Genomic DNA, 19,866 nt, shown 5'->3' on the forward strand with positions numbered 1-19,866 from the left:
TTTCAAAGAAAACCAATGTGAATCAAAACCATACAATTTCTAATGTTACTCATGGGACAGCTATAAGAAAGAGAAAAGAACACATAATGGATGTTACACTGAACATCTGCTTACACATAAAAATGTCATTCTCTTAATTAAGAATTCATCCATAAAGGGCACTTTCTCATTATAATCTTATTTAAAAATGTAGGGCAATCTGTAGATTTGTGGCTATATTAACCAGTCTCCTTCAATAATTACCTTCTTAGGAGGCTCTTGTTTCTGAGTATAGATATTCGTTTTGCCAAAACCCTGGCCAAACTTGACCACTGCTCCATCCACAATGAAGGTCACGGGGGCATTCTTCGGCTGGGACTGATAGAAGAGTGGCAGTCCACACCTGCAAAGAGCAGAGTGTGAATCTCTGGGAAGTTCAGAATACAAATCTCCAAAACATGGATTCACAAAGTGCATCTACTTCATAAGAATCACTGAGGAATCACTTTAACAAGTAAGAATTTGTTAAAATTGCTGCTCAGATTCTCAGGTCCCTCCCTCAGAAGATCCTGATTCAGCAAATCTGGGAGCTGAGGCCTGGGAATCCGTCATTTTCCTCAGCATCTCAAGTGATTCTTATCATTAGACAAGCTTGGGAAATGCTAGTTCCTGCTACTGATTGCTTTCAAGTTAAAACTGCTGCCATTCTGGGGCACCTGGATGGTCTGGTTGGGACAGCATGTGACTCTGGATTGTGGGGTTGTGAGTTCGAGCCCCATGTTGGGTGGAGAGATTACTTAAAAAATATTTTAGAATAATATAAGCTTCTAAAAATATATATTTAAAAAACTGCTGGAGTGCCTGGGTGGTACATCCAATCCTTGGCTCAGGTTATGATCTCAGGGTCATGGGATCGGGCTCCATGTCAGGCTCCACACTCAACAAGGAGTCTGCTTGGGCTCCTCTCTCTTGCTCTAATAAGTAGATATATCTTTAGGGAAAAAAAACTGCTGCCATTCTTCCAAGAAGTAACTGGTGTAAAGGTTTTGTCTAGTTTTGTTTGGGTTTTTAGTGTCAAGAGGGAGTGTAAAGGCCCCACTGCAGTGGTCAGCAAACTAATCTGTGGAGTAATTGTTACCGTCATATTTTTTTTGGTTGGTCAGTTTTATTATACTTTGTCAAGTACATGAGGTAGACTCATTAGACATGATAAAATGGAGGGGGGGGGGTGAGGTGCCTGGATGGTTCAGTGGGTGGAGTGACTCTTGATCTTAGAGTTGTGGGCTCGAGCCCCATGTTGGGTGCAGACATTACTTAATAAACAAAATCTTTAAAAAAAAGACATAAAACTAAGTAATAAGTTTCTCTAGTGTGGCTGGGAACTAAAAGGCCTTCTTAGCCATTTCCAGGCCTTGATTCTCCTAGCCTGAGCCTTCTGTAAGCCAAGATGTAACTATCGTTCCATCAACAAGATTAAACTTACTGTGGTTTTAGTATTCTCACTATTAATAGCCTAAAGCTCAAAATGTATATATAGCTTTAAAGAAGAGTCTCTAAAGTTCTTGGGTCTGTGGTCCTATAATAGGCTTTATAAATAAATCTGGATTACATTACACTATGTTCCATTCACCATATGACCCAGCAATTCCACCCCAAGAGAAAATGCATATCCCCACCAAGATTTAAACTGGAATGTTCATAGCAGCTTTATTTAGAATAGTCCAAACCGTTAACAACTCAAATGCTCTTCTATGGGTGAAAAGTGAAACTGGCACCATAGAATACTACTCAGCTATAAAGAAGAACAAACTATTAATAAACATAACAACTTGGGGGCGCCTCAGTGGCTCAAGTAGTTAAGCATCTGCCTTCAGCTCAGGCCATGATCTCAGGGTCCTAGGACGGAGCCTAGCTCAGGCTCCTTGCTCAGCAGAGAATCTGCTTCTCTCCTTCTCTCCTCCTCCCTACCGTGCATTCTCTCTCTCAAATAAATAAAATCTTTTTTAAAAATATAACAACTTGGATGAAACCCAGAAGCATTATGCTGAGTGAAAAACAGCAATGTAAAAGATACATATTGTATGTAATAGAACACATGTTGCAGAATTCAGGAAACATTCTTAGAAAAGGCAAAATCATAGTTGTAGAAGGCAGATCAGTGGCTGCCAGAGAGGGGGAAAGAAGGGGACTGACTGCAAGCAAAGGGCATATAGGGGACTGGAAACGTCCTGTAGGACAGGTGGTGGCAGTGGTAGTGTTACAGGACTGCATACTTCTGTCAAAACTTATCAGATTGTATGCTTAAGAAGGGCAAATTTTGGGGGCACCTGGCTGACTCCGTCGGTATAGCATATGACACTGGGTCTTGGGGTTGTGAGTTCAAGCCCTACACTGGGCATAGAGATTATTTAAGAAAAAAAAAAAAAAAAGAAGGGTGGCTCGCCTGGGTGGCTCAGTGGTTGAGCACCTGCCTTTGGCCCAGGGCGTGATCCTGGGGACCCGGGGTCAAGTCCTGCATCGGGCTCCCTGCACAGAGCCTGCTTCTCCCTCTACCTATGTCTCTGCCTCTCTCTCTCTCTCTCTCTCTCTCTCTCTCTCTCTCTCTCTCTCTCTCTCCCCTTGTGTCTCTTATGAATAAATAAATAAATAAAATCTTTAAAAAAAGAAGGGCAAATTTTATATATAAATTATATCTCCATTTTAAAAATGACACTATGTTAAAAAAAAATTCTGTGACCAGCTGGTCAGAGACGTGATTTTGACTAGTCTGTCCAAGGAGCATATTGGTATTTGTGAAGTTGAAGTTCAAAGGCAGTTGAGATTATAAGGATAAAGATACAACAGAGGATTGTATCCACATAATTCTTTTCCAAACACATTACTGTCTCTACTTTCTTATGCTTGGAAACCACCACGCTGTTAAACACTTACTTTGCACACTTCTTCCTGTACTGTCGTTCAATCCCTTCAGGCCTGTACAGAAAATGGAATAAAAAAAACAGATATGAACAAATCTCATAACCTACCTATCCTCACTACCTCATTTCTTCATATGCTAAAAGGGCCTTTCAAAAGTTTGCATTTCCTAGATCAACCAGTTAGTTAGTTAAACCTGTTATTAATTTTAAAACATTCCTGCCTCCCACGCATTTCCTGAGCCCCTAATATGGGTCAAGCATCATCCTGACACAGGAGGGGAGGAGCAGGAGCTATAGTCATAGCAGTGGGCAGGGTCATGGTGATAAGAATAACAACAATAATAATACTAGCAACCACGTATAGAGCTTTTACTATGTGCCAGAAGCTGTGCCCAAGTATATATATATCAAGTCAGTTAAGTCCTATAACAACCCTGTGAGGTAGTCCTATTACCACTCCCATTTTATAGATGAAGGCTCCCTAAGTACAAACCAATCACATGATTTGTCCCAGGTCAGAATAGGTTGAATTCAAGCTGAGGCCGGCAAGCTTAAGAGCCCTTAAGGCTGCCTTCAGTAAGCAACTCTTCCACCCACCCAGATGCTTAACAGAAACCTGGACTCATCTTTGATTATTCTCTTTCCCTCATTTCCCACACCCAGTCCATCAGCAAATCCTGTGGATTTTTATCTCCAAAAAGATCTCAAACCTGTCTGCTTTGCTTCCCTTCCAGCCACTATTATCGCCCAGGCCACCAGTAGTTCTTCCTTGGACGACTGTCACAGCTTCCAGACTGGTCTCACTTCCCCTCCCCTTATTTGTTTCAATTTTTTAATAGGTAAAATGTATAGGGACACCTGGGTGGCTCAGCAGTTAGGCGTCTGCCTTTGGTCCAGGATGTGATCCTGGGGTCCCAGGATCAAGTCCCACATTGGGCTCCCTGCATGGAGCCTGTTTCTCCCTCTGTCTAGGTCTCTGCCTCTCTCTCTGTGCCTCTCATGAATAAATAAAATCTTTTAAAAATTTTAAAAAATAAAATCTATACATAGTACATAAAAAAAGAGTACAAAGAAAAGTAAATACCCTCCCCACCCACCCTTCACCCACCCAGGGGTGGGTGCCTCTCTTCCCTGGAGGCAAATATTCTTTCTGGTTTCTTCTGTTCCTCCCAGAGACAGTTGATGATACAAGCAAAGAATCCTTATTGATATATAAAGAAAATATACTTTATTTCTTTTCCTTTTTAGACAAATGTTGCATACCTTATATTGTTCTCTACTTTTTTTAAGCTTTATTTTTTTTATAAATTTATTTTTTATTGGTGTTCAACTTGCCAACATATAGAAAAACACCCAGTGCTCATCCCATCAAGTGCCCCCCTCAGTGCCCGTCACCCAGTCACCCCCACCCCACGCCCACCTCCCCTTCCACCACCCCTAGTTCGTTTCCCAGAGTTAGGAGTCTCTCATGTTCTGTCTCCCTTTCTGATATATTTCCCACTCATTTTTTCTCCTTTCCCCTTTATTCCCTTTCACTATTTTTTATATTCCCCAAATGAATGAGACCATATGTTTGTCCTCCTCCGATTGACTTATTGTTCTCTACTTCTTTATTTACTTAAAAATGTGTCCTGGTTAGAAAATATTTATGCAACTCTTCCTTACCAATTGACACAGGAGGTGCCTCATTCTTCATAAGGGCTGCATTGTATTCCTTTGTGTGGATGAACTGAAATGTCTTTTTACCTGTTGGATAAATTCCTAGAAGTGTATCCACTTTAAATTCTGATAAATACTGCCAAATGACTCTCTAGGGAAGCTGAACCGATTTACATTCCCACCACCAATGTGAGAGTTCCTGTTTTTCTCCAGTCTCACCAACACAGTATGTTATTAAAATGCATGACTGCCAATCTGGCACGTGAAAACTATGCTCTCATATTTGCATTTCTTATTTTAAGAAGTGAAGTTAGGCATCTTTTCATGTTTTATAGGCATTTGTGTTTTCTTTTTGGGGGTGAACTGTCAGTTTCTATCTTTCGCATTTTGAGTTGCCTTTTTACTTTAATTAAGGAGACTTTCAAATATTGACGGGCCATACAAATATTTCTTCCTCAGTTTGACATTTGTCTTTGACTAGCCCCCACCATGTGGAAATTTTAGAATTTTGTGCAGTCAAATCAATAGTAAGTGCATGCGAGCATGTGTGTGATATTCATTTAGGCCTTCCCTATTCTAAATTCATAGCTAACATACAAACTTTAACTGCTATTCTAGAATCTGCCTCCACTACTGTTTCACTCCAAACCATTCTTTAAACATATGCAAGAGTGGCTTCCTAAGACACCTAGAATAAAATCCAGACTCCTTACCATGGCCTACCAGGCACCAACTGAGCATGTAACTGGTCCCCCTTCCCCGTTTTATCTCACAGATGCCCTCTTTACCTTCCTATGAACAAGCCACACCAGGCTTCTGTTCTTTGAACAAACAAGTGGTTTCCTACCTCTGACCTTTCACATATACTCTTTTCTCTCTTCCTGGAATGCTCTTCTCACTTCTTTCCGATTCTCATTTTTGGGGTCTCAGTTCGAATACCACCTAGTCATAGAGACCTTCTCTGACCAACTTTTCAAAGAGGTTTTCATGAGATTCTCTGTATGAGCCCTTTGTTTCACTCACAGGACTTCCCATAATCATAATTACTTTATTTTTCTGTTATCCCATTGGACTGTAAGGTCCATGGGATCAGAGATTAGCAGAGATCATGCCTGTCTAACTACTCTATCCCCAGAGCAAAGTACTAGAAAGAAAACAGACATGCAATAAACATTGGTTTAAAGAATTCAGTTTAGTGAGGAAAATTAAATGGAGGTTAAGTTCTTTTTTTTAGAAGACTTTATTTATAAAAAAAATTTTAAAAATAAAAAATAAATAAATAAAGACTATTCATGAGAGATACAGAGAGAGAGGCAGAGACACAGGCAGAGGGAGAAGCAGGCTCCATGCAGGGAGTCCGATGTGGGACTCAGTCCCAGGACCCCGGGATCATGACCTGAGTCAAAGGCAGATGCTCAACCACTGAGCCACCCAGGCATCCCTGGAGGTAAGTTCTTAAATAGAAAAATGTATACTGTGTAATGGGAACACAGAGGTGGAAGCACCAAGCCTATGTGAAGCAGTCATGGAAGGCTTCATGAGGAGGTGACTGAAAGTCAACAGTCCTGGGCAGTGGGTGGCTCAGTCAGTTCAGCATCTGCCTTCAGCTTAGGTCATGATCCCAGGGTCCTGGGATCAAGCATCTGGCTCCCTGCTCACCGGGGAGCCTACTTCTCCCTCTCCCTCTACCCCTTTCCCCTGCTTGTGTGTGTGCTCTCTCTCAAATGGATAAAATCTTAAAAAAAAAGAGAGAAAGAAAGAAAGCCAACAGTCCTGATAGAAACTAATATTTCAAGCAGTGGGACTACTATGTGCAAAGCCAAAATATCACAGCATATTTAGGGAGTTACAAATAGTCTAATGTTATTAGGACTTTAAAAAATCAAGAGAGTATTACTGGTCTGACAGACATAAAAAGATGTGTAAGATTATACTACGAATGACAGTACGGCAACAAATTAGGTAAGCTAGATGAAATGGACAAACTCCTGGAACAATAGAATAACCCAAACTACCAAAAGTCACTGGAAAAGGAACAGAAAATCTGAACAGACTATCCCATGTAAAGAGATTTAATTAGTAATCAAAAAACTGCACAAAGGAAAGCCCAGGACAAGTGGCTTCACTGGTGAAATCTACTAAAAGAATTAATATCAACGCTTCACAAACTTTTCAAAAGAGGAGGAAACACTTCCCAGCTCATTGTAGAAAGCCAGTATTATTTTGATAGGAAAATCAGACAAAGGTTGGGGATCCTTAGGTGGTGGCTCAGCAGTTTAGCGTCTGCCTTCGGCCCAGGGCGTGATCCTGGAGTCCCGGGATCGAGTCCCACATCAGGCTCCCTGCATGGAGCCTGCTTCTCCCTCTGCCTGTGTCTCTGCCTCTGTGTGTGTGTGTGTGTCTCTCGTGAATAAATAAATAAATAAATCTAAAAAAAATTCCAGTTACAATAACATCAAAAAGAATAAAATACTTAGGAAAAATTTAACAAAATAAGTGCAAGATTTGTGCACTATAAAACATTGCTGAAAGAAATTAAAGAACACCCAAGTAAATGGAATGATATCTCATGTCCGTGGATTGAAGATTTAACATTATTAAGATAGCTATACTCCCTAAATGAATCTATAGTTTCACTACAAATTCAAGCTGTATTTTTTTTTTTTTTCAGAAACTGACAACCTGATCCTAAACTTCTCATGTAATTGCAGGGAATCCAGAATAGCCAAAACAATCTTGAAAAAGTACAAAGTTTGAGGACTCACATTTGCTGATTTCAAAACCACAAAAGCCACAGTAATCAAGACAGGGTGGTACTGACATAAAGATAGAGCAATAGAATGGAACTGAGAGTCTACAATAAATCCATACATATATGGTTAATTTATTTTTAACAAGGGTACCAAGACTATTCAAAGGAGAAAGGACAGGCTTTCAATAAATGGTACTGGAAAAATTGGATATCCACATGTACAAAGATGAATTTATTAGATCCTTACTTCACATCATCTAAAGAAATTAACTCAAAAAAAGTTTAACTAGGGGATCCCTGAGTGGCTCAGTGGTTTAGTGCCTGCCTTCGGCCCAGGGTGTGATCCTGGAGTCCTGGGATCGAGTCCCACATCAGGCTCCCTGCATGGAGCCTGCTTCTCCTTCTGCCTATGTCTCTGCCTCTCTCTGTGTCTCTCATGAATAAAAAAATAAAATCTTTAAAAAAAAAGTTTAACTCAAAATGGATGAAAGACTTAAACTAAGAATTAAAAATATAAAACTGGGACACCTGGGTGGCTCAGGAGGTTGAGCATCTGCCTTTGGCTTAGGGCGTGATCGAGTCCCACATCGGGCTCCCTGTGAGGAGCCTGCTTCTCTCTCTGCTTGTGTCTCTGCCTCTCTCTGTCTCTAATGAATAAATAAATAAAATCTTTTTAAAAAACCCTATAAAACCCCTACAAGAAAATGTAGGCACATACCCTCAAGACTTTGAATTAGGCAATGGTTTCTTAGATAACACTCCTAAAGCACAAGCAAAGACAAAAAAATAATAAATGGGACTTGATTAAATTAAGGGCTTTTATGCGGGGATCCCTGGGTGGGTCAGTGGTTTGGTGCCTGCCTTTGGCCCAGGGCGCAATCCTGGAGTCCCGGGATCGAGTCCCACGTCGGGCTCCCGGCATGGAGCCTGCTTCTCCCTCCTCCTGTGTCTCTGCCTCTCTCTCTCTCTGTGTCTATCATGAATGAATGAATGAATGAATGAATAAATAAATAAATAAATCTTTAAAAATAAATAAATAAAGACTTTTATGCTTCTAAGAATATTAGCAAAATACGATGAAAAGGGATTCCACAGAATGGAAGAAAATATTTGCAAATCATATATCTGATACCAGGTTTGAATCCATAATATGTAAAGAATTCCTACAACTCAACAATTAAAAGAACAAATATGCCAATTAAAAAATGGGCAAAGAATTTAAATAGACATGTTTCTAAGGAAGATATACAAATGGCCAAAAGGTACATGAGAAGATGCTCAAAAAAAAAAAAAAAGAAGATGCTTAACATCATTAGCCAGCAGGAAAATACAAATCAAAACCACAATGAGGGCTCAGCAGTTTAGTGCCACCTTTAGCCCAGGGCCTTATCCGGGAGACCTGGGATCGAGTCCCATGTTGGGTTCCTTGCGTGGAGCCTGCTTCTCCCTCTGCCTCTGTCTCTCTCTCTCTCTGTGTCTCTCATGAATAAATAAATAAAATCTTTAAAAGAAAATCACAATGAGATACTACTTCATTGTGGTACCCTAGCTTCACACTAAGATAGCTATCATCAAAAAGATAGATAACAATTATTGGTGAGAATGTAGAGCAATTGGAACCCTCATACATTACTGATGAGAATGCAATCACTTTTGAAAATATTATACAAGTTCTTCAAAAGGTTAAACATAGGGCAGCCCCAGTGGCTCAGCTGTTTAGCGCTGCCTTCAGTCCAGGGCGTGATCCTCGAGACCTGGGATCAAATCCCACGTTGGGTTCCCTGCATGGAGCCTGCTCCTCCCTCTGTGTCTCTGCCCTTCTTTCTTTCTCTTTCTCTTTCTCTCTCTCTTGTGAATAAATAAAATATTTTTAAAAAGGTTAAACATAGAGTTACCATATGACCCAGTAATTCATAAGTATACACCCATGAGAACCAAAAACATGTTCCCACAAAATCCTGTACACGCTTACAGCAACATTACCCATAATGGTAAAAAAAAAAAAAAAAATCTAAAAATTTAAAAAAGGGAACAGTCCAGTGCCCATCAACTGATGAATGAATAAACATGTGATATGTTCATACAATGGAATGTCATTCAGCCACAAAAAAGAATAAAGTACTGAGTCATTGTATATCATGGATGAACCCTGAAAACATGCTAAGTTAAAGATACTAGACACAAAAAGCTACAACATTTATGGTTCCTTTTTAGTCAAGTGTCTAGAATAGGCAAACACACAGATTAATGGTTGCCAGGGACTGGGTGAAGAGGAAATGGGGGAGTGAATATTAATAGGTACAAGGTCTGTTTTAGGGCAGTGATGAAAATGCTCTGGAATTGGTGATGATAGTTGCACAACCTTGTGAATATACTAAAACCACTGAATTGTACACTTTAAAATGGTAAGTTTTATGATATATGACTTACCCTCAACTAAAAATACTACATCTCTGAGGGTGGAGCTGAGACATTAGGACTTTTAAAAAACTACCCCAGATGGTACTAACACACCCAGGGTTGAGAGTCATTTCACAAAGGTGTATATGAAGAGTAGAATTGCTGAGGAATAGATTGTGTGCATCTTTAGCTACACAATAATGCCAAAGGACTTTCCAAAGTCATTGTAACTATTTATGGTCCTTCTACTACTGCAGAGACTCCTACCTGCTCTTTGACAACACATGGGTATTATTTTCCCAGCTGAGGGATAAAGAAACTGGGACCCGTAAAGGTTAAGTGACTTGCTCAAGGTCACAAAGTAGTGCTGCTTGGAATAGAACTCCAAAGTCTGTGCTCTCCACTATCTTTAACATTCCGCCCCTCCACTTACAAGTATCGCTTATGTCAAATGTGCAGTGACTCACTAACATCATGCAACTAGGGCCCTAGCACGATTTATGGTTCTGTGTAACTTCTGGTTCCTACTGGGACTCTAAATTCAACCTCAGCCTGAAGAGAGAGATTCACTATACAACAGACTTCTAGAATCCTGAAGTCAGCCAATCTCATAAGCTTGAGCTTTTAAAACACAGGATTTCAAATATAGGGGACTATATAATTCTCACTGAGTTAATTTTCAAATACCAATTCCAAATGGGATTTTGTCAAGTTTACAAAAATGTATCTATTCAAACTATGTGCCAAGAATCAAACAAGATATATGAAGGGTTTTGAAAGTATAAGGCAGGATTCTTGCTCTCAAAAAGTTCATCTTGGGCAGCCCCGGTGGCTTAGCAGTTTAGTGCCACCTTCAGCCCAGGGCGTGATCCTGGAGACCCAGGATCAAGTCCCACGTTGGGCTCCCTGCATGGAGCCTGCTTCTCCCTCTGCCTGTCTGTCTCTCTCTCTCTGTGTCTCTGTCTCTAATAAATAAAATCTTTAAATAAAGTTCACCTTGATACCAAGATGCTAATATAAGTGAGACTTGATATTTAACTGATATAAGGAAGTAATTAATATGAGCTAGATCTCTGCACTAAATGACCTTGGTTTTCTTTCCTACCCTTAATCTCTAGGAATATGTGAGGGAGAGAAGGCCCAAAACAAAACATTCTCCTGGTTGTGGCAGTCTCTAAGATGGCCCCCAATATTCCCTGCACCCTGGTACTGATACCCTGCATAGTCCCCTTCCAAAACGAACAGAGCTGACCTGTAATACCAATAGGACACTGCAGAAATGATGGTGCATGACTTCTGAGTCTTAGTCACAAAATATATCATGGCTTCCACCTTGCTCTCTCTTGGATTACTCATGCTATGGGAGGCTAGCTGCCACTACACAAGGATATTCAAGTGGCCCTATGGAAGATCATTGTGGTGAAGAACTGAGGTTAGCACTCAGCTGCCAACCATGTAAGTTCCACCTTGGAGGTGGAACCCCCAGCCCTAATCAAGACTTCAAAATGACCATACCCATGGTTGACCTTTTAATCAAGCCTCATGAAGAGACAGGAACCGCCCAGCTAAACTGCTGTTGAATTGCTGACCCACGGATACCATATGAGGTGATAAATGTTGTTGTTTTTTAAAAAAAAAAAACACATCAAGGGGCACCTGGCTGGCTCATTTGATAGAGCAAACGACTCTTGATCTCAGGGTCATGACTTTAAGCCCCACTTTGAGCGTAGAGCTTACTTAAAAAATAAAAAGAGGGATCCCTGGGTGGCGCAGCGGTTTGGCGCCTGCCTTTGGCCCAGGGCGCGATCCTGGAGACCCGGGATCGAATCCCACGTCGGGCTCCCGGTGCATGGAGCCTGCTTCTCCCTCTGCCTGTGTCTCTGCCTCTCTCTCTCTCTCTCTCTGTGGGACAATCATAAATAAATAAAAATTAAAAAAAAAAATAAAAAAATAAAAAAAAATAAAAAGAAAAAAAAAACAAGAAGTACCAGGAGATGAGGATGAACAGGCAGGCCAAGGTGAAATCATAGAGAGCCTTCAGACTTTCATTTTACCCTGCTAACCATTATTTCTAATAATGTACTCCACCATAACTCCTAAATGAAACTGGATAGGGGAAGGGGAGGAGTCCTTAAATGGTTGGGCTCGACTCTTCCCCAAACACAGCAGCTTTCCGCTTATGTATACTTCTGGACAAGCACTTCATTTGAAGAAAGGATTCATTGTCTAAAGATGTTTGAAAGCACTGCTGTAGGTGATGAAGAGTCACTAAAAGATATGCAGTAGGAGACCGATGTAACGTGCATTTGAGACTATTCAGGCAGTAGACAACATACTGGAGGAGAATAAAATGAGAGGCGAAAAGACCAGATAAGAGGCCACTTCAACAGCCCAAGCAAGCGATGGTAGGTACTGGAATGATGGCATTGCAGCAGGGCTAAACAGAAGGAGGTAACCACAAGAGAGATTAGAAGGTAGAGTCAACAGGACATGGTGAGCGACTGGATGTGTGCATGGGATGGTGGGGTTGGGGATGGATCAGACAAAAGGAGGACTGGTTTGCAGATTCCAGCTTGGGCCACTGCACGAATGGAGGTGTCATCACAGGAGGAGAAGGAAGGGGGATCCCTGGGTGGCTCAGTGGTTTGGCGCCTGCCTTTGGCCCAGGGCGCGATCCTGGAGTCCCGGGATCGAGTCCCACATTGGGTTCCCTGCATGGAGCCTGCTTCTCCCTCTGCCTCTTTCTTTCTCTTTCTCTCTCTCTCTTTCTAAGTCTATCATGAATGAACAAATAAATCTTTTTTTTAAAAAAAAAAAAAAAGGAGGAGAAGGAAGGAACTATGTTTGGCTGATAGTTAGAGACCTGTCTGCAGTGGCTTCAACACAATGGTTTGTTCTCCTATAAAAGACATCCAGAAGGGGGAGCGCTCAGGGTTGTGAGATCAAGCCCTACATGGGCTCCATGATGGGCATGGTGCCTCCTTGGGACACACTCTGTTTCTTAAAAAAAAAAAAAAAAAAAATTGTGGTTTATGGCAGTGACTGGGACCTAATAATGACAGTGATAGAGAAAGCTCTGCAATTCTTGTGGCCTTTCCTTCCTAGTTCCAGGATGGCTGCTGGTGTTCCAATTATGTCCATTTTCCCAAAAAGCAGGAAGGAATAAGAATAGAAGAGTAAAAAGGCCTTTCCTCAGAAGCCCTACCTAACAACTTTGACTTCTATCCCTTTTACTTGGCAAAAGTGAAGTCACATTCAGAATCTTAAGGGTTTTTTTTTGGGGGGGGGGGGGCGCTGGAATATATATCCTAACTTTGCAGACACCAGTATATAGGTGGGTATAAAAGAAGAGTGTCACAGTGGTACCAGGTCAGCTAAACTGCAGTATTTCCCATATTAGAGAAATGATGAGCTTGGCCTTAGTCATGTTGGATCTGAGATAGAACATCAGGTGAAGAGGCAGAGGAAACAGATCTACAGTTCTGGGTATGGGAGAGAAATGTAGGCAGATCTAGATTTTATGAGTCATCAGCATATAAGTGTAACTGATGCCATGAAAGATCATGAGAACGTCCAAGGAGAGTATAAAGAGAGAGGGGATAAAATCAAGGTCAAAGCCCTGGGAAATACCAACATTTAATGGGCTCACAGAATCCAGAAGACTGAGAAAGCCAAAACATTGGGAGAATCTCAAGAGCAGCTTCACAGAAATCAAGGAAGGAGAGCATCAAAGGAGGCATGATACAGAGATACAGACAGAAAAGCACTGGGTTTACAACCATGGGACTGGTGGATGGGAAAGAGGGCTGGGGGAACAAGAGTGTCAAAAGAGAGGAACTTTAAAAAAAAGAAGAGAGGAACTTCAGAATGGAAGACTTGGAGGTGGACAGTGATAGGTTCCAGGGCATACGTACTCTTTTTTTTTTTTTTTTTTAAGTAGGTTCCACTCATGGAGCCCAACGTGGAGCTCGAACTCATGACCCTGAGACCAAGACCTGCGCCAAGATCAAGAGTCGGGCATTCAACTGACTAAGCCACCCAGGCGTCCCTTGGCTCCAGGGCATATGGCAGGCAGACTGCTTCATGTTTAGCAACCAGTGCTCTCAAATACAGCAGGCTAAAGAGGAAGAGCAGGCTGAAATTCCACCCTGGCCAGCAGGGGAATGCACTAGAGTGGGCCACTGGAAAGACTGCTCGTGATTAGAGCAGGAACTATGTCAACTAAAGGGGAAGCTAACCCTGCCTTGTTGGTAAACTCTAAGAACTCTCCGGCCAGGGGCACCTGGGTGGCTCAGTGGTTGAGCATCTGCCATTGGCTCAGGTTGTGATCCCGGGGTCCTGGGATTGAGTCCCGCATCAGGCTCCCTGTGGGGAGCCTGCTTCTCCCTCTGCTTATGTCTCTGCCTCTCTCTGTGTCTCTCATGAATAAATAAATAAGTCTTTAAAAAAAAAAAACTCTCTGGCCCAACAGAGTCACTTGGCCAGAGGCCACAAGCCTGGGCAATACCTAAGGCTCAGTCCCAAAGCTGGCTCACTTCTAGGACCAAGTTGGTTGGATTCCAGGGTTCCTACTTCAGCTTAAGGCCACTCCGTTTTCTGGCTTAGAGGTGAGGGCACCTACCTTTCAGTGCCACAGGGACCTGTGGCCTGGCTGTGTTGTTAGATCAGTTTCTGTATTTTTTTAAACATTTTATTTATTTATTTATTTATTTAAGAGAGAGTATGTGTGCATGCAGAAGCAGGGGGAGGGACAGAGAAGCAGACTCCCCCCTGAGCAGGGATCCTGATGCAGGGCTCAATCCGAGGACCATGAGATCATGACCAGAGCTGAAGGCAGATGCTCAACCAACTAAGCCACCGAGGTGCCCTTAGATCAGTTTCTGTATTAAGTGAATAATATACATCCATTCAATATATACTAATACTGTTACACATTGCTATATGTAATTATGATATACATATTAAATACATAATATCTTAGTGATCTTAAAGACAGTGCGCAATTTTCAAAATCAGAAAACTAAGTAAGGGTTAATGAAGGGAGAAAAAACACAAGACAACAGGTTTTAGATTGAACATCTTACTTGTAAACTTCCTATGTATCATAATGAAGGGTTTCCCCATGTATCCCAAAGGATATTCCTTTGTAGATTTCATCAAATTTTATGATCTGGTTGTATTATCAGCCTAAAGTTGTATCTTGTATATAACCAACTTTCTCTTCTGCTGCACAATTCTAGAAGCCCAGTTGTCAAAATGGTGCTCAAGGCCTGATTTGCTATTGAATGTCACCTAGCGGTACTTCTGATTCTTTTCTTTAGTATGGGTTGACAAGAGTTTGGTTTCTTAACATAGTACCATGTCAGCCTGTCGCTTTTCCCAGCTCAATAGTAGAATACAAGCTCCATACAGGCAGGGTTCTTTGCTTGTTTACTGGTTGTACTGGGTTGGATGGTATCCCTTAAAGCCATGTCCTTCCAGGAACCTCAGAATGTGACCTTATTTGGAAAGAGGGTCGTTGCAGATATAATTAGTTATGATGAGGTCATGTAGATAGGCAGAATGTGCCCTTAATCCACTGTGAGTGGTGTCCCTATAAAAAGAAAAGAAGAAAAACAGAAACAGGGAGAAGGCCAAGTGATGATACAGAGACCTTAATGTTGCATCTACAAAAGCCAAGAAATGCCAAGGACTGCTGGCAACCACCAGAACTAGGAAGGGTCAAGGAAGGATCCTCCCCTAAAATCTTCAGAGAGACCATGGGCCTGACAACACCTTCATTTCAGACTTCTAGCCTCCAGAAACGTGAGACTATTTCTGTTGTTTTAAGCCACCTAGTTTGTGGTACTTTGTTACAGGGGCCCTACCAAACGAATCCACTGGCACATCGTAGGCTTCTAGGACAGTACCTGGCACAGAGAAGGAGCTCAGGAAATGAAATGTACATGAGGGAATGTATGGACTTTTTAATTCCCTACAACCGACTTCTCTGTGGCATCAGGCACCTGTTGATGACCACTCTCCCCAGAAATACGCACTTCCTGATACTCTCTCTTCCTGTTTCCCACATGGCCAGGTTCCAAGTACTCTGTCTGCTTTTTAAATGCCAACGTTTCCCAGGACTATATCTTCAGTCCACTCTCTTCTTGCTCCATGCTCCACATAATGTTAGGCCTTTCCAGGTTTCAATTCCTTATCTCAACCAAGGACTCCCAAATCTAAAACAGATCTAGACATGTCAGTCCCCTGCTTAAAAGAGAGAGATGTCTCTCACTGGCAGGTAAGGTCCAAACTCATCTACTTTGGCATTTCACTCTGTCCCCGTCTCAGGATGCATGAACCCCTTCCTATAAAGTAACCCAGGCTATAGTCACCAAGGACCATTCAAATTTCCCAAGCACACCATAAATGCTCCTTTCAATGCTTCCATATTCCCTCCATCTGGGATGCTCCTCAGCCCCCTTCATCTCCTTAGTGAGATCCTAGTTCAAGGCCAAACTCAAATGCCATCATCTTTTGGTGCTTTTCCTGACCACCACTCAGGAGAATGACCCACTCCCACCTGTTCTCCTGTAGCTTTCTGCTCACCACACCAGCACTTTATCATATCACAACAGGTGGCCGGTCCCCCCCACAAAGCCATGGGCTCTTTAATGGTAAAGGCAGCACCTTATTCATCTCCACAGAGGCAGTCTCTAGCTGAGTACCTGGCACATGGCATGCTCCAAGAGATCACAGGCTGAATAAACTCATTCTACTTGGGAAAAAACCCCACCAAATTACAGCTCTCAAATAGCAACAGAATCACATCACAACAGCATTTTAACAGAGCACAGCAAAGGTACTGCTGCATTAACAGAAGGTAGAGAGCTAACACAAACATCGAAGGGCTGGGCCCATAAGGAAGACCTGGTTAGCACGAGGTAGGGTACTTATATTCTGCACAACCTGACCAAAACACATCAAGGAAATCCTAGACAGAGGGCATCGACCTCTTACCTCCGAAGATACATGGTCTCCTCATCTTCTGTGTTACAAAACTTGTGGGCATGTTTGGCAGCATCAATCACACGGGACCGATCCCGGGGCCTCATGGGCAATTTCTCTAACTGACAGTCTGAAGAAATGGAGAAAGATTCGGTCACTAGAGCCACTGAAAAATACCCTGGGGCAGTTGCAAGTGTTCAGTGGGGCCCTCGGCATTGTAACTTTTTACTAAAATTACTGTGCTTGTTGAAGCCTATTATTCAATTCCCCAACTGAAAATAACTTGGTGTCAGAAGATCTGGAGCTCTGTGACCATCTTGCCATCCTTGGCAAATTACTTCCTTTGTTTTTTTTTTCCCTTAAAGGATAATAAGTAGGTGACAATATCTCAAAAATCCTTTCCAGCACTGCGAGTTTGCTATGAGTGTTTCTGTGATTGTGGTATGCTTAGTTTGTGTTCTAATGCCTGAGAACCAGACAATCAAGCATCCGGAAATCCCTAAGAGGAAAGCATTGGGAAAAGTGGTTAAGTGCTTAGAAAAGGAGAGAGGGTCAGTGATGTGCTACATGTGGTATGCAAATGACCTCAACCAGCTCGAAGAGTGTCAACCTGAAAACAATAAAAACATACAGGAAATAAATGAGGAGCATTTAAAAAGCAGATGGAAATTGATATAATGCAAATTAAGTACCCACAGGGTTACAGGGAAGTGATCACAGTGATTCGAGATTAATAGAGGAGAAGGAGGGGGAGTTAGAGAGCACCAGGCAGTTCGCATGTTCATTAATCTTCACAATGACCTGCTACAGTAGACATTTTGTATTCCTAATATAGAAATGAGGGAATTCGGACACCTGGGTGGCTCAGTGGGCTAAGCATCTGCCTTCGGCTCAGGTTACGATCCCAGGGTCCTGGGATTGAGCCCAGGCATCAGGCTCCCCGCTGAGCTTCTCCCTCTCCCTCTGCCTGCTGCTCCCCCACCCCCCACCGCCGCTTGTGCTCTCTCAGTCTCTGTCAAATAAATAAATTTCTAAAAAGAGATTTTTTAAAAAATAGAAATGAGCGTATTGAGGCTTCCTTGCCACACACTTACTAAAAACACCAAGAATTCAGGTTCAACTCTACGTAATCAAAAGAGAACTCATTTACACAACTAAGATGCGAGGGCATTCTCCATACCAGGTGCAGTGTACCAGGTGCAGTTCAAACACGGTGCTGGGGATTCAGCAAAGGGCAAAGCAAAGTCCCTGCCCTGATGAAGTTTACATTCTAGTGGAAGAGGCAGAAAATTTAACAACAAAAATTATATAACATGACCTTGGATAATAATAAGTGCTAATAAAAAAATTAGCAGGATATTAAAGAGGATGGACAGCAATCCCAGAGAGTCATAAGTGCTACCAAGAAAAATCCGGCAGGGTAAGAGAACAAAGAGTAACAAGGTGCCATTTTAGATAGTCAGGGAAAAGCTTTCTAAGGAAAGGACATTTCAGCAGGGACCTGAATGAAATAAGGAAGCACCAAGGGAAGAGGTTCGAGGCAGGAAAAAATACCAATCCCAAAGGCCCTCAGGGTAGAACATTTTGACACAATGAAGAAAAATCAAGAAGGCTACTGTAACTGGAGTGCAGTGAGCCAGAAGAGTGTTAGGAGGTGAAGTCGGAGAGGTAGCTGAGAATCTGATCATGCAGGGTCTAGGTATGGACTTTGGTTTTACAGGAAGACACCAGTTTGGAACAGGATTCTGGTTGTGGTGTGGAAAACAGACCACTAGAGACAAAGAGTGGACAAGAGTGGAGAGTAAGAGACTGTGGCAATTCCAGGTGAGGGACAATGGTGGCTTAGAGTAGAGTGGCAGAAATGGAAGTGGTAAGTAGTAGTCAGATTCTGGATAGATTTTCAAGGAAGTACTGGCAAAATGTGTTGATGGATTGGATGTGTGTAAGGTAAGAGAAGTCATGATTGATTCTGAGATCCTGGTGAATAGTGGTACCACTGATTGCACTAGGGTGGAACAGTGGAGAACTGGACTTAGGAGATCATGAAGTCGATTTGAACACGAGATCATGAAGTCGATTTGAACACGATCGCTTTAAGAGACCCATTAGACATCCAAGTGAAGACATGGATGCTGGAGTTTGTTAGAGAGTACGGACTGCGAAGAGGTGAGAGGACTGAGCCCTAGAACATTGCAATGCCTAAAAATCAGAGTCAGAAAAGGAGCTAGATAGTGACCAGGGGCAAAATCAAAGTAGGAGGAAAATCAAGAGTGGAGTCTTGGAAGCAAATGAAAAAAAAATGTTTTAAGAAGGCTGGAACCATCATCTCTATCAAATGACAATGAGAAGAGGACTAAAATGAGCACTGATAATTGACCACTGAGACTACTAACAGGTTCCGTTACTGACCTTGACAAATATGGTTTAGATGGTGAGTGGGGAAGGGAAGCCTGCCTGAAGTGTAAACAGGGAATGAGAAGTGAGGATGCAGAGACAGCCAATACAGGCAACTCTTTTTAGAAATGTTGCTATAAAAGAAGCAATGAAATGGGGTAACAGCTGGACAAGGATGTAGGATCAAGGGAGGGTTTTATTCTCGTTTAAGATAAGAGCTATGACAGCATCTCAGCATCCAGCAGAAAAGTTACAAAGGTTCTGAAGGCGGAATGGGAGGAAAGGAAAATAAACAGTTTATTTTTTCTGCAGAAGGAATTTAGTTTTGAGGGAAGTCTGGATACATTCACAAGGTTAAACAGAAAAACAGAATAGCTGCCCCGGAGTGGGGGCAGGGATGTGTAGCGAGGATTTCGGCGGAGCGGCAAAGCCCACCAATCTTTAAAGAGACGCGCCTCCCAGATCCCAGCCAGAGGAAATCCACCCTGGAGACCCCGAAGTTTGGCTTCTTGCAGGCGCCCTCGGGTTCCCGACTACTCACCCAGCACCAGGACCATCTGGCCACACAAGCAGTAGTAGACGTGGAGGGGCTTCTCGCCGTCGTCATACTCCTCCCGGTCCCTGGTGTCGGAGCACACTACCGACCGGGACACTACTTTAGGCATAGTTCGGGGGAGAAGCACAAAAACTCAAGGCCAAAAAATTGTGGTCGCGCAGAAATGACGGCAGAGACACGCGTCGAGCCCTTTCCCAGCCGCAACGCTGGTCACGTGTCAG

The 19,866-nt window shown here is 42.4% G+C and overlaps 1 protein-coding gene across 1 annotated transcript in view; it reads right to left on the reverse strand.

Moving 5' to 3' along the window:
* The window catches only part of STEEP1 (STING1 ER exit protein 1), a 28,135-nt gene extending 8,269 nt beyond the window's left edge, over window positions 1–19,866 (reverse strand). The window contains exons 1-4 of the mRNA XM_025431380.3: window positions 19,631–19,866; window positions 16,708–16,825; window positions 2,911–2,952; window positions 244–382 (exon numbers count right to left, since the gene is read on the reverse strand). Coding sequence (XP_025287165.1) covers window positions 244–382; window positions 2,911–2,952; window positions 16,708–16,825; window positions 19,631–19,754 — 423 coding nt within the window. The 5' untranslated portion in view covers window positions 19,755–19,866. The remainder of the gene's footprint in view (window positions 1–243; window positions 383–2,910; window positions 2,953–16,707; window positions 16,826–19,630) is intronic.

Source organism: Canis lupus, chromosome X (assembly GCF_003254725.2).
Source record: "Canis lupus dingo isolate Sandy chromosome X, ASM325472v2, whole genome shotgun sequence".
NCBI classification, from domain to species: Eukaryota; Metazoa; Chordata; class Mammalia; order Carnivora; family Canidae; genus Canis; species Canis lupus.